Source organism: Epinephelus moara, chromosome 8, assembly GCF_006386435.1.
Source record: "Epinephelus moara isolate mb chromosome 8, YSFRI_EMoa_1.0, whole genome shotgun sequence".
NCBI classification, from domain to species: Eukaryota; Metazoa; Chordata; class Actinopteri; order Perciformes; family Serranidae; genus Epinephelus; species Epinephelus moara.
Window position 1 is genome coordinate 23,060,235 of NC_065513.1, and position 14,476 is coordinate 23,074,710.

Here is a 14,476-nt window from a genome sequence, read left to right on the forward strand (position 1 = left end):
TCAAAAAGGTAGGTGGTAACAAGTGGCTATAAATGAGACTACATATAGTCCTCTCGCCAAGCTGTGCCAAACATGCCTTTACAGTCTTGTTGTAGTGCCACAACTTGATGTGAAGTCTTGCGGCCACAGTGTAGTTTGTTTATAGCCTGACATTAGCTTCATGCGTCTGGCGATTGCATTGAGGCTTCAATAATTATAACGGTGGTTTTCATTTGTTAAGATTATCTTGCTAAACAAAATGTGTAATTACCATAGACTTTTGTTCGCCAAAGCAATTATTTTCTGCAATAATCCAAAATCCAATGGAAAAATCCCATTGGCTTTTTGTCAAGGGAACCATGGCGATGCTAACTTTGGCCCTGGCCTACAGGGAAGCGTTATCCCTGAGGCTCTATAGTTTATTTATTGGTTTATTTACGAGAGGAGGTGCACATAATTTAATGTTGCTGTTATTGTGCCAGAGTTAGCCAGTAGGCCTAGGTAAATGTTATTCATAATAGTAAACATGATGTTACATTGTTAGGTGCAAATTAAAAAAAATAATCATATTAATCTCAGCTTCAAACTGGCTCCACTAAATCATGTAAAATGTTTTCTAAAATGGAAAACACACAAGTCTCAAGTTATGTAAGAGGTGGTAATGTTAGATATTTGATAATGCCAAAATAAAAGCCTGACAGCAAGAGATCAGGGACAACAGAATATCCAATAGAATATTTATTATTGTGTTTTGATTATGCAATCATCAGCATCATTAAAGGAACACTTTTTCCCCAAAATAATCATTAGTATATTGGTAACTCACCCTACGTGACATTAAATTTATGAGGGAAACTTTGTGTTCTTTGCATGCCTCCACAGTGAATAAACAATTTAAAAACAGATAATTATCAAACATCTGTTTACAAACTCCCACACAACTCCTGCAGTATAATCCAGTCTCATTTATCCAGTCATAGGCCTAGTGCTTTTCAAACATTCATTTTCTCTAAATGTTGTGCTACTGTTTAAACATTTCTGCATAAGTCTCCTGCACATGCATTTGAACTCTGCTCAATGGAAAGCATGAGCAGAGTTCAAATGCACATGCTTGTCCAAGCACAGTAATCGTTTGCCGAATTGTTTTAATTAGTGATATTTTAGTGAAAATGCATTTGCTTGGGATAAGGCTGGGCAATAAATAGATATGATATCAATGATATGCGACTAGATATCGTCTTAGATTTTGGATATCATATCGGAAGTGTTGTCTTTTTTCCAGCAGTGTGATATAATTTTCTGAACCTACCAGACTATTCTAGCTGCTTTATTATTCGCCATATTATCTGTCATATAATCACATTACTGATGATTATTTATCAAAAATCTTGTGTTATTATTTTGTGAAAACACCAATAGTCAAACCTACAATGCAGCTGAGATATCCATATTGAGGTATTTGGTCAAACATATTGTGATATTTGATTTTCTCCATACTGCTCAGTTTGTAAAAGGATGTTTTGATGTAGTTTTGCTTTTGTTTTACATGACCACCATTTACTCCAGTTAATCAGGATTTTAGCGTTTTTTGGATTCTTCATTCACTGTGGAGACATGCAAGAAAAACAAAGTGTTCTTCACAAATTCAGTGTAAAACGGGTTGAGTAACTGATATACAAACGGTCATTTTGTGAGTAAATATTACTCTAAGAATACATGCAAGTACATATTATGACAACTACTACAACTTGACATTCAGATAAAATATAAATATGAGGTGTACTACAGCACCAAATGCAGTGGTGCCTATAATATGTGTAGGTCTGCGTAAAACTATGACAACACACAATTCTTGGTTGAGAACATTTAAAGTCATATTTGAAAATATGTGCAATAACACAACAGGTGTTGATGCAAAGATCAACACAGAGACTAACTATGAGGTAATTAATGCCTTAAAAAATCGTAAAACCATCTGCGAACAAGTCTGTCATCTGTTGACTATTTTTGGAAGTATGATATCAGAATTAGCTGTGCTGCTGCGTTTCCTCTGCCCTTGAGGATTTGATCTTGCCACATTCTTCTCTGCATCCTTTGTGAACGTACTATTTTCTCTGTGCTGATGAATCCTATACCTCCTTCTGCACGTGGGATTCTGACCTATAGGAAATACAAAACACAGCATGAGATGAATGGTAGTGGTCAAAGCTCATGTCTGAGAAACATTTAGATACACACCTGACTGAACACATGTGTGCAGCACATTGAAATAGTGCTGCTTCATCTGCTGCCTCATGTGCTCTGTACTGTAAACGTTTGCAATACTGCACAGGTAGCGTCTCTGTCCAGCTGTAAGGGCTGGATGCTGGGACAGAAACAACAACTGATGTGATTATACATGGCAGAATGACAGTAATGTTGTTACATATGAGGAATGTCACAATTACCTCTTTCAAACCATCTGAAAGGCCTTGACAGGAAATATACCAAAAGAAAAAGTGTGGTTACCTGTAAGAAGGGTGCAGACATCATAGATTTGGGAATATGTATTGTCTTCATGTGCTGGCTGCCTGCAGACACGTTCACAGTTGTTCCTCTGCGCATTTCCCTCACTTGCTGACTAGATAGACATTCAAAGCCTGCCAAATGCAACATGCAGCAAAACAACACCTTATTACAGATCTGTGGTGTTATTTAAGCAGCACATTTTAAGCATAATATTTCTTACTGGAAAATATTAATCATGTGTTTATGTAACAGTAAAATTAAATATTTTAGGACAGTTCCTCTGTTGTGCATTCACATAAGCTCTTTATGTCTGTATTAGGTACTGTACTATAAAATTTTGAGGTAGCCTACTTGTACTTTGCTTGTGCTTTTGGAGTTCATACTACTTTATACTTATACTCCACTACATTTCAGAGGCAACTATTGTACTTTTTAAAAATGTATTTATTTATTTGACATAGTTACTTTTCAGAATAGGCTACCAAACAGTATATATTGTAGTTAAATGGACAGGTCACCCCAAAATCAAAAATACATATTTTCCTCTTACCTGTAGTACCATTCATTAATCTAGATTGTTTTGGTGTAAGTTGCCAAGGGTTGGAGATATTGGTTGTAGAGATGTCTGCCTTCTCTGGAATATAATGGAAATAGATGGCACTCGGCTGTGGTGTTCAAAGCTCAAAGTATATTTAAAATACTGTGAACAGTTTAATGTAGGAACTTTTTATTTCTACCAAACTACACCTGCCAAACATATCACCGCACAGAAGGAAGCGTGCATCTGCTCATGGACGAGGGGCTTATGCTCAAGGCAACCCAAGTTATTTACATTAATAGTGTTCTCCTCATTTGAGCTGTAACGTTAGCTAGCTTAGTGGTACTAGGCGAGCTAACAGTAGATGCACACTTTCCTCTCCGCAGTTAAACGGTTAGCAGATGTTGTTTGGTAGAAGGAAAGTAGTTCCTACATGAAACTGCTCACAATGGGCACAATCTGTGCGTACGCACAATCTGTGCTTAAACTGTGCGTACGATCGTTTGACGCACAAATCCGGGATTCATCAATATTTTCTTATCCGAATTTGTTCTTACTCTGCGAACAAATTTAGAACTGCCTCAGACCATGCATACGCACAAATGAGGAAGGCCGAACTGACTTAGAAAATGCAAACATACCTTTTAAGTACATGCAGAGTCTATAACACCACATTCATGAAAAAGAGATTTAATTAACATTTTTTTAAATAATTAATTTACTAATATATTGGTCAAATGGATTAAATTACCATGAAATTGACACACGTTCACCCTCATCATTGTGACAATTAAAATATTAACAATAACATGAACAGAAAAACTATCACTCCATCAGCGTGCAGATGATCTGTGATGCCGACTGCCATATCCTTAAGGCTGTGGCCCGCTGGCCAGGAGGCACCCACGACTCATTTATTTTACAAAACAGTACAGTGGGAATGCGTTTGGAGGCAGGGGCTGTGAGAAGTGGATGGCTTGTTGGTGAGCATCTTTTGTTCTAGTCTTTTATTTCAATTGTTTTAAGTTAGTATTTTCAGTAAGTCTCTATTCCGTTAATGTTAAAATGTTATATTGTTTGGGTGACCGGGCATATGGCCTTAAAACATGGCTGATGACACCATACGCAAACCCTGAAACCCCTCAAGAGGTGCGCTATAATAACATACATGCCCACACACGCGCCGTAGAGCGCACTTTTGGCGTGCTTAAGGGCCGTTGGATGTGTTTGGATCAGATACGGCCGGTGGCAAACTACTTTATACCCCTGAGAAGGTGTGCAAGATCATCCTGGCATGCTGTGTCCTCCACAATCTTACAATGACCCATGGCATTCCTGTAAGACCCGGCGCCATCGCTTCTAACAAACTGTGAAATTTACTACTTCTCTCCTCGCGTAACCGCTTCCTTCATTCATGAATCAACTCTAGGCAAGCGGTTTCCTTATATGGAGAAATGGGGGCGTGGTAGTATGCTGATTGCAGATCGCGGACACGCGCCTGTCAATTTAGAATGGTTCTGATTTACTAACATACGCACGGTGGTGAGAACAAAATTGGCCGGTACGCATGTGTCATGAATCCGACGGTGATTTTGCGCAAGTACTTATTTTTTGCGGAGAGTAAGAACATTTCTGCACAGATATTAGTGAATGAGGCCCAATGTCTGGGGATTATCTTGAGTAACCAGATCACTATTTCTGGAAAAACACATTGCTGTCTTTGAATTTTTGGTGCTTTCAGCACCACAAGCTGAGTGCCATCTACATCTGTTATAATGGAGACAGGGCAGACATCTCTATGACTGATATCTCAAACACATGACAATTCACACCAAAACAATCTGGACAGATAAATAGCACTACGGGTAAGAGGAAAATTAAGTACCTTTGATTTTGAGGTGAACTGTCCCTTTAAAATTAGCTCCCCCCCTGACCAGCTACAACAGTGAAATGTTGTTACTTACATGTTAATGTATCTGTGTTTATTCAAAAATATTACATACATTTTAAATACATTTGATACTTGTTCTTTTGCACTTTTATGTGAGAATAATGTAGGACTATTACTTAATGCTGGCTTCTTTTACACAAATAATGAGACAAGACAAAGGACCATTACTCTGAGACCGAGGGGTTTAGTTCAGTGATCAGCTAGTGAGCAAACATCTACAATTGTATTTTATATAATATGCATTCAAATAATCTATTTGGCAATTCAATAATGAAAACAACAGGTTTATTGATGTCAAGTTAGCATTTAAAGGAATATTTGACTCACCATCTGTGCATCTCTGGTTGGATTCTGCAGACCTTAAAAAAAAAAAAAAAAATCAAGAATCTGAAAATACATAAATCCATCATCTACATTAATCCATCTAAGATTTTACCACTCAAATTGTGGTCTTACCTCATTAAGATGTGACCACTTCCATTTTTTAACAGGTTGTCTGTTTTCAGCTGCTCAACAAATGTTACCCGCTTTCTCATTGTTACTTACAATCCTAGTATTCCCTGTGGATATATCAGAGATGTTGGTAACATCTTTATCAGCTCAGTAAGTGTTGCAGCCAGCAGAGTCTATGAAATGAAGCCAACCCTGAAATCTGACACTATCACCAGGGCTCCAATTACAGAGCAGAGGTCTATATACTTGAACCCAGAGCGTGTTCTCATCTAAAATGTAAAACACAAACAAAACTACAGGCCACTCTGTTTACACACTTTATTGAGCATGATGTCCAATATACATTGCATTGACACAAAATGAGAAAAAAACAACAACAAAAAAACAAATAATGGCGTTAGGGTGGATTACCTGGACACACCATTTTCAGAGCGTATTGCTTAATGACATTTCAAACGCACTGAATCTGTGCAAATACAGTGAACACCGGTCAGAGGAGGTCATGGTAGGTTAGAAAATTCTGACTTAAAAAGGTAATGTCAACAGCAGTTATGTGATCATAAAGTTGACAGAAATCTACTAACTGTACACATCACATTCACCCAGAATGTACTAACAATGGTATCATATTTAAACATACCCAACTCCTTCAAACCTGATTGCATGCGCCAAAAGATGGTTTTTCAATGTCAGTCACAGATCAGTCATGTATAACATAATTCAGAATAGATGTCCTCATGGCTTAATGGTCAGCAACACCATCAATGAAAGTGAACAAAAGCCAGTGGTTTCCAGACTCCACCCAAACACGACTGTGTATATCCTTTCAAAATAAAACCTAGATGCGGGATTGTGTTCATTTCCCATCAGAACACTTATTCAGACTCTAGTAAGTGGTGAGTTAACTTCAAGTCTCTATCAAGAATTACAACCCAAAATCAGTGATTATGTAAATGTGATGAATATTACCTAAGTATGCACCAATCAGAACTCAATAAGCTACCCAAAGCCCTCAGGGTCTAAACCCACAAGTGAGTGTAATTTACACATCATCCTTTAGCCACACATTGATCAAAAGCCTAATGTGCCAAAACAAAATAACGACTAGCCTAATCCTACTATGGAGCCCCTAAAATTTCCCCATGTTAATATATTAAGAACTCAAACAACCATAATCCTTTTCAAATGTGTTAACCTTTAAACTGAGGTAAGGTCAGTTGCAAGTTAACCAGTAACATGGACTAATCACAGCTCCGGCTGTTTTGACAGACCGTATTTGGTTGTCCATGATTTATAATAATGTTGTGAAAAGACATTAGACTAAGTGATAATAATAGATATCTTCATTGACCATGTGTTAAAGAAGAGGCTCAGGAATATTTGAGGTTTACCACACTGATTACTAATCGAGACCCTTTGTTCCTGAGAAGTTGGCACAAACCTTCTGTTACCATTCGCTACGCTTGTCCAAATCAATATATTATAAAACAGTAACTCTCAAATCACTGAGTACGCCATTCCATTTACATCTACAGACAGCAACAATACATGAGCTGTTTGAGGGGGATCATGCAGGTTTGAGAGTCATGGTTTTATATCCCGTAGATTTACAGTAACATGCAAAAGTTTGGCCCCCCATGGTCAAAATTTTGTTTACTGTGACTAGTTAAGTGAGTAGAAGATGAACTGATCTCCAAAAGGCATGAAGTTAAAGATGAAACATGCTTTTCAACATTTCAAGCAAGATTATAGTTTGTTTTTTTTGGTTTTATACAATCTCAGAATGAAAAAAAAAAGGAAAGGCACACAAATCAAACGTTTGGGCACCCCAAAATACTTGAGCTCTCAGACAACCTTTAACAGGGTCTCAGACCAGAATTAGCTTGTTAGGACTCTGGCTTGTTCACAGTCATTTTTATGAAAGGCCAAGTCATGAAAATATCAAAGCTTTATAAATACTTTGACTCCTGAAACCTTGGCCCAACAATCATCAGCTATGGGCTCTTCTAAACAGCTGCCCACAAAGCAGGAGAAGACTATAAGAAGATAGCAAAGTGTTTTCAGGTAGCTGTATCCTCAGATTGTAATGTAATTAAGAAATGGCAGTTAACAGGAACTGTGGAGGTCAAGTTGAGGTCTGGAAGCCCAAGAAAACTTTTCAAGAGAGCTGCTCATAGGATTGATAGAAAGGCTAATCAAAGCCCCTGTTTGACTGCAAAAGACCTACAGAAAGATTTATCAGACTGGAGTGGTGGTGCACTGTTCTACTGATTATGTTACACACAGGGGTGGATCAATCATGCTTTGGGCTTGTGTTGCAGCCAGTGGCACGGGGAACATTTCACCGGTAGAAGGAAGAATGGATTCAGTTAAATTCCAGTAAATTCTGGAAGCAAACATCACATCATCTGTAAAAAAGCTGAAGATGAAGAGAGGATGGCTTCTACAACAGGACAATGATCCTACACACACCTTGAAATCCACAATGCACTACCTCAAGAGGAGCAAGCTGAAGGTTTTGCCATGGCCCTCACAGTCCCCCAACCTAAACATCATTGAAAATCTGTGGATAGACCGCATAAAAGCAGTGCATGCAAGACGGCCCAAGAATCTCACAGAACTAAGTTAAGTTTAAGTTTAACTAGAAACCTTTTGCAGGAAGAATGGGTGAAAATCCCCCAAACAAGAATTCAAAGACTCTTAGCTGGTTACAAAGAGTGTTTAGAAGCTGTGATACTTGGCAAAGGGGACGCTAATAAATACTGACCATGCCCAAACTTTTGCTTCAGGCCCTTTTCCTTTCTAGTTTTTTTAGAAACTGCAAAAGATTGAAAGAAAAAATCATCTTGCTTAAAATATTGAAGAAATGTGTCATCTGTAACGCTTTGCCTTTTGGAAATCAGGTCATCTTTTACTTGCTTAGCTATTCACAGTACACTACATTTTGACCAGGGGTGCCCAACGTTTGCATGCAGCTGTACACCAGTATAAGAAGAAAATGCTAACAGAAGGCTGTTTCTCAGAAAATTAAGACCAAATGAAAAAAAGAAAAAAAAACCCCTAAAAGTCCTCAACCTGGCCCTCTAATCAACACACATACTGTGAGGAAGTGAAGCCAACAAAAGGCAACAGTGATTCAATGACAGTGTTGAAAATAATCACATCTACTGACAAAGATTTGTTGGGCCGACATTAATCTGGTGGTAAGTATTCAGTGGGGAGGACAAGTGATGACCTAATGGTGACGGGTTTTCATTTTGTTTTACACAATCTTGACCACTAAATTGCATAAGAAACCTGGTATAAAGTAGAAACTGTTCAGCAGCAGATAAAAAAGCAAGTTAATTTACAGTAGTGACATATCTTACATCATTAATTTCTCAAAATAAATAAAATTAAATATACAATTCCAGGTAGGAAACAGGTTAATTTCGCTGGTAGGGTTCTCAAATTGGCTCATCTTGCGGAAAATGACAACCGTTCACAGAAACATGGTTGAAGACAACCAATTCCTTTGACTGGCAAAACAAGGGGTGCAAAAGCCTTTTGCTGAAATTTTCCCTCTGAAGGCATTTCCTTTATCTGAAAAGAAGAGAACACCATAATTACTTTTACTTTCAGAAGCAGGGTTTTACATATGATGATTACTTAGTTGAAACATTTCAATTTACCTACCCTGGAATTTACAATTGACTCCTAATCAAAAGCCATCTCTTGACTTTTTCTTACACAGCGAGCCACCTTCCTCTTGAATTCACCATTAGGGTCCTCCCTCCACTCTTTCTGTGGGGACAACATAAGATTCTTTCAATGACACATCCTCAATTTAATTGAGCTGCCATGAGAACAAGAATAAAAAGAGGATTTCTAGTGTCAGGGGAATGGGATAAGTAGTGTAACTCACCGCCGCATCCACATTAGCTGGTGAATCGCTGTTGGGGTCTGCCAGCATGGAGATAACGCTAATCATGATTGTCTCTACTGTGTGGATGGGAAGCCAGCGCTCCTCAGGCTTTTCATAACCAAACTTATCCTCTCCTGGCTCATGCAGAATTGAGATGCAAACATCCCCGTTCTTTGCAACTGCAGAGAATGGGAGCATGAATTTAACAGCAGCCATTACAATGTGATGTCAGGACACTGAAAATCTGGATTACTCGTCTACTATTCAAACAAACAAAAAAAAGTTAAATCATTCAATAAAACAGCACAAATTCATTTAATTGTCCAGACCAAGTGATAGTAATAAGGATTTGAAGTTGGGAAGTCAATGGTTAACAGTTAATCTGGTCTCCACTGGTTAGCTAGCTGTTCTGCACTGTGTAACACCCTCTGGTCTCCCCCTTGGTCGCCCTGTTAAGAAAGGGGCTTAGTTTTGAACCCCAAAATGGCCTAAACATTGTTAAGTATGTTTTCACTTTTAGCTCTGTCAACACAGCTAGCAGTGCTAACATTGTTAACAATACTAAAGGGGTTTGCAGTTCCAAATCAAGCTGCTTCCTCATATGAGCGACCTGTGGGGAGACTGTGGGGTGGCCACCATGTTTTCGTAGCAACGCCGCCCACCATTATCGGTCAGGACTGCGTTACCAGTGGTAATTGCCCAAAGAGTGCGGTAGTTAGCTAGCTCCTGCCTGGCTGGCGCACAGTGCAGAGCAGCTAGCTAACCAGTGTGGACTGAAGGGCAGGCAGAGGGCACCATGTTTCTGCATGTTAACACAGTTAGCCTGCTGTCTGGCAGCATAGCCAACAAAAAAATAAAAGGCAATACATTTGCAACATAAAACATTAAAATTCACCACCTCTAAATGGATAGCATTTTGAAATGCGGTGCTAAAGCTCGCTGAGTCAATAGAGCAGCAGGCTAAAAAGAAAACAGCTCTGGTATTTCACTTATTTTGTGGGGGGTTTTTTTCTTAAAAATTAACTGGTCAGTTCCAGGTTAATGAGTGTCGTGCTTCTGTAAGCAAAATTAACTGAAACTGACATCCTCAATTTCAAGTAAATAAACATCAAAGAGTCTGCTGAATGTGTTTACCATTTGGGTGCCAGATTTCAGTGATGAACTTCATCTTTGGAGGCCGCAGTGGATAATCATAGGGAAAGGTTAAGTATGCTTTGAAAAACCCTCCTTCACTGCAATGCAAAGAACAGAGCAAGGAGACAGAAATGAGAAATGATGATTTTTAAATACATTTATACATTTGACAACCAAAGACATGATTCCCAAATATTTAACTTACAAAAGGGTATCTTGTGGACCAATGATCACAACTTCCCATTTATATATGTCATCATCATCTATCAGACCAGCTGAAAAGCCCTCCACGGGGTTCTTGTTGAGCTCTGAAAAAAGAGACATAAGGTATTTTTTAATACAATAAACTGGAAAATAAACACAACTATGGCAATCTCACAAAAGTGACAGGTCTACATGTTGGAGCAAGAAAGTCGTCAGGGAAAGATTACTGGGTAGATTTTGGAAATGTCAGTGTTTAAAATTGTGTGTGTTAAAGACAAATCCCTTGAAAAGACAAACAGGAGGGACAGTGATGAAAGGGGTGACATCTAATAGGCTAATTGCTAAAACTTAGTACATCACACACAATATTTCACTACAGCCTGTTTATAGAGGGTGTTAAAACATATTTTGCAGTGATCAATGATTTGGTGAATATAAGAACAATGCTATGGAACCTTAACTCAACCTCAACAGCAAACCTTTACATGGCAAAGCACAAGACAAATGCCTGTGATTTTACACACACTGCAGACAAAACATTAAAAAGGTTAAAAAATTTCAACCCACAAAACTAGGATTTGAATTGATTTTACAATAGGCCTCAACAGCAACAACACATTCAAAAAACGTAGCTGCTGTAAAAACGGTGCACAATAAACACTTTCAGAGGAAAATGACAACAAGGCACAGCCATAATGAATCTGCATTTAAGTCTCTGACATTGATGAACCGAGTATAATGAAAGGCACAGGTAAACCTGAGGTGAGCCGCATGTTTTTTTGTTTTTCTCCTTAGTTGTTGCTGTTGTTGATAAAATTCTGCTGTGAAGCAGTGGCAGGAAATGTTGAGTTTGCGTTCACAAAAAAATAATGATACAATGTAGGTTAACAGCTACTGAACAGAATGAATATGTAGTAAGTGCTGTGTAAGTCCCTTTAATTAACACCATTACTTTCAAAAAAGAAAAGCAGGGTTGTGCTGATTTGACCTATAGAGCCCCTGTTTCAATTTTTGAGGCCAAAGTATGAGCTCCCAGTTAGAACCCTGTTGTAATTCTCAATAAAATAAAGTGTAAAATAGGTGCCTCAAAACAATTCCCAGTGCTGAAGCATTCTACTAAACTTTTATTTAATCTGGAAACATTCATTTTTCAGTGTTTTGTATCATATTGGAATATTTAGTAAAGTAATAGATACACTGCTTTTTTTGTTTTTCCATTTCAAAATGTTTACAGGATAATTTTCTCACTTTTTAGAAGATTAAGTCATAATCTCACATTATTGTAAGTTTATTTCATACATATACAGTTTGGCTAATGTTCCCTGAATGAAATCGTGGTTTCCAAAAATAATAATCACTGCTGAAGTGAATCACCAACTTGAAGGACTGATTTGAGTCAACCACTGTAAAGCCAGTGATTCACAACCCCACACACAGTGAAACCATAATCAGTCATAGGGACGGGCTGTTTGCCTGTCTCATTTTTTAAAATCAGTGGATGCAGTGGTGGATGGATGCTGTCATTCAGGACCACGGGCAAACCTGAATCTTGTCCACATCCTGACAGTACAGTACATGATCATAGTTGGTCTAGCTATCAAAGTAGGTCATTTTGGCTATAGTGCACAACTGAGAAAATATTATTAATATATTAATTCTGCGACAAGATGTGCATGGTCTGATGTGCTGACCCTTATAATATTGTGATAAAGTTTTTCCTAATCTTGAATGCTGCATTAGTTGTATGATCTTATTTGATTTTTGAGTAGCACTTGAGTAAAGTAATACTGACTACCTCTATCTGATGAACATTATATTAAAATTCAAAATGATATTTTCTCATTTTACTCACACCAGAGGTGTAAAAAAAACCTAGTATGTCAGTTTAAAAAATCATTGGTTTATCTAGCCGGCAGGCAGACCGGCATGTAGGACTACTGTCAGTAAGCTGCAGCTGCACATCAGCGCTATTTGTATCTGTGTCGAGGTCCATGTGTCTGGCATTAGTAAGAAAAGGCACACCACTGACACCAACAGTAATAATATTGATGACGATTATTAAAATAAACCAACAGCAGAGCTCATCATAGAGGGCTTGAACACTGAGATGCGTATCCTCACTAAAAGCCGCTAAGTAACTAGCGGTACAGTCTGAGCCAGATTTGACACCAGAAACGTTAGATATTATCTTATAGAGCTGGGTGGCCGGGTTGTTGTGTTAATCAGGTCGCTACTGATATAGTAGCACATTTGTCTTTCAGAGGCTTATGATATATACAGCTATCATTAGCAAAGCTAAAGTCATCAGAGCAGATGAGTCCCTGGATTGATTATTCCTTTGTTCCGTCAGCTAACTAATGTCGAACTTGCTAGCCCCGCTAGCAAGGTTAGCGTTGCGATTCAGTGTTGGTTCAGATACAATTATATATTTGAGCCACGTATACTTCTAAATATATATATATATATATATATATATATATATATATATATATATATATATATATATATATCTTTATTTCCACCACAGACCGGCTAAGCAAAGCAGCTTAGCCACACACTGAACTGCAGTGATAAAGGAAACCATTATGTTGCTTGGTTAGCTCCCTGAGCTTACTCCTATGGCGTAAACATAGCTTTGCGTAGCTAAAAAAAAAAAAAAAAAAAAAAAAAAAAAAAAAAAAGCTAACGGTAGCTGCTAGATAGGTAGCCTCTATATCGCCTATATTTGCTTACAATATTTTATTTATATTACCTGCCAGTTGTTTTCGAAGAAGTAATGCTGATTGTTCGGTCATGGTACGCGCACTTAAACGAAAATCACTTTGTGTCGACAAACACTTTCCAATAAAATAGAGCTAAAGCTGAAATCGAGGTGAGATCCTGCGCTGTCTGCTGCTGATTTCCCTCTGTGTTTTGACACAAGGTTCAGCTGCTGGTTTTCACTGTGCGCATGCGCGTCTTCAGTTGACTTATGTGTGTTTATGTGTGTGTTCAAGGCAATGTTTCTCGAGAAATCAACAGGCACTAACCTGGAAATGGTCTTTCCAACATTCCTAACGTCTCCTGGCATGAAGTTACATTAATATGTAATGCACTGCATATCAGTACACTCAGAGGTCAGCTCCCAGAGGCCGCTGTGACATGTGGGACGTCAAAATACTGCAGGCTTCTGTTGGTCTCAGGGAAAGGATATCATCATCTGATATGTTTTAAGTTTCAAGTTCTTTACATTATCATATCATGAGCGCAACAATTACAAAAGCAAAGTAAAGCAAAATGACAACTAAGACAAAATAGTCTAGAATATAAACATAAATAAAATTATAAAACAAAGCAACATATATAAAATTGTGTAAATTGACAACAGACAGTATGTATATATGTGTTTGTATATGCAAATACTGTATGTGTATATATCTATCTATATCTATAGTTTCTGGACGGCAGGTGTCTGACTGATGGACATTGTATAAAAAGTGACATTTGCTGGCATGTGACTTTTTTGTATCACATTTTGTTATAATTCAGTATTACATTTTAAATATTACATATTAAATATTTCTGCACCAAATACCAAGATGCGTTTATAACTATCGGAAATTTGCTTGCATAAGCGACCTTATTTCATTTTGTGAAGTGGCGAATAAAAAGATTTTCTTGTATATTTACGCAGATTTTCACCCTATATATCTATACTATTTCTTAAATAAAAATAAAGCCAGTAACATCTGAATTTGTTCGCCAAAGACGCAGATTTCATGAATGTCACATTTAGTAGTATAGTGTTTGAAATCACGAGCTTGCG

General features: G+C 37.8%; 1 protein-coding gene across 1 annotated transcript; it reads right to left on the reverse strand.

Moving 5' to 3' along the window:
- Window positions 1-5,733: 5,733 nt before the first annotated feature.
- Window positions 5,734-13,611, reverse strand: LOC126394409 (ubiquitin-conjugating enzyme E2 G1-like). Its single transcript, XM_050051215.1, has 6 exons — window positions 13,424-13,611; window positions 10,673-10,775; window positions 10,468-10,565; window positions 9,334-9,512; window positions 9,105-9,212; window positions 5,734-9,011 (listed from the first exon to the last, which is right to left on the reverse strand). The coding sequence occupies exons 1-5, from the start codon at window positions 13,464-13,466 to the stop codon at window positions 9,126-9,128; spliced, it is 510 nt and encodes a 169-aa protein (XP_049907172.1). The 5' UTR covers window positions 13,467-13,611; the 3' UTR covers window positions 5,734-9,011; window positions 9,105-9,125.
- Window positions 13,612-14,476: the final 865 nt, after the last annotated feature.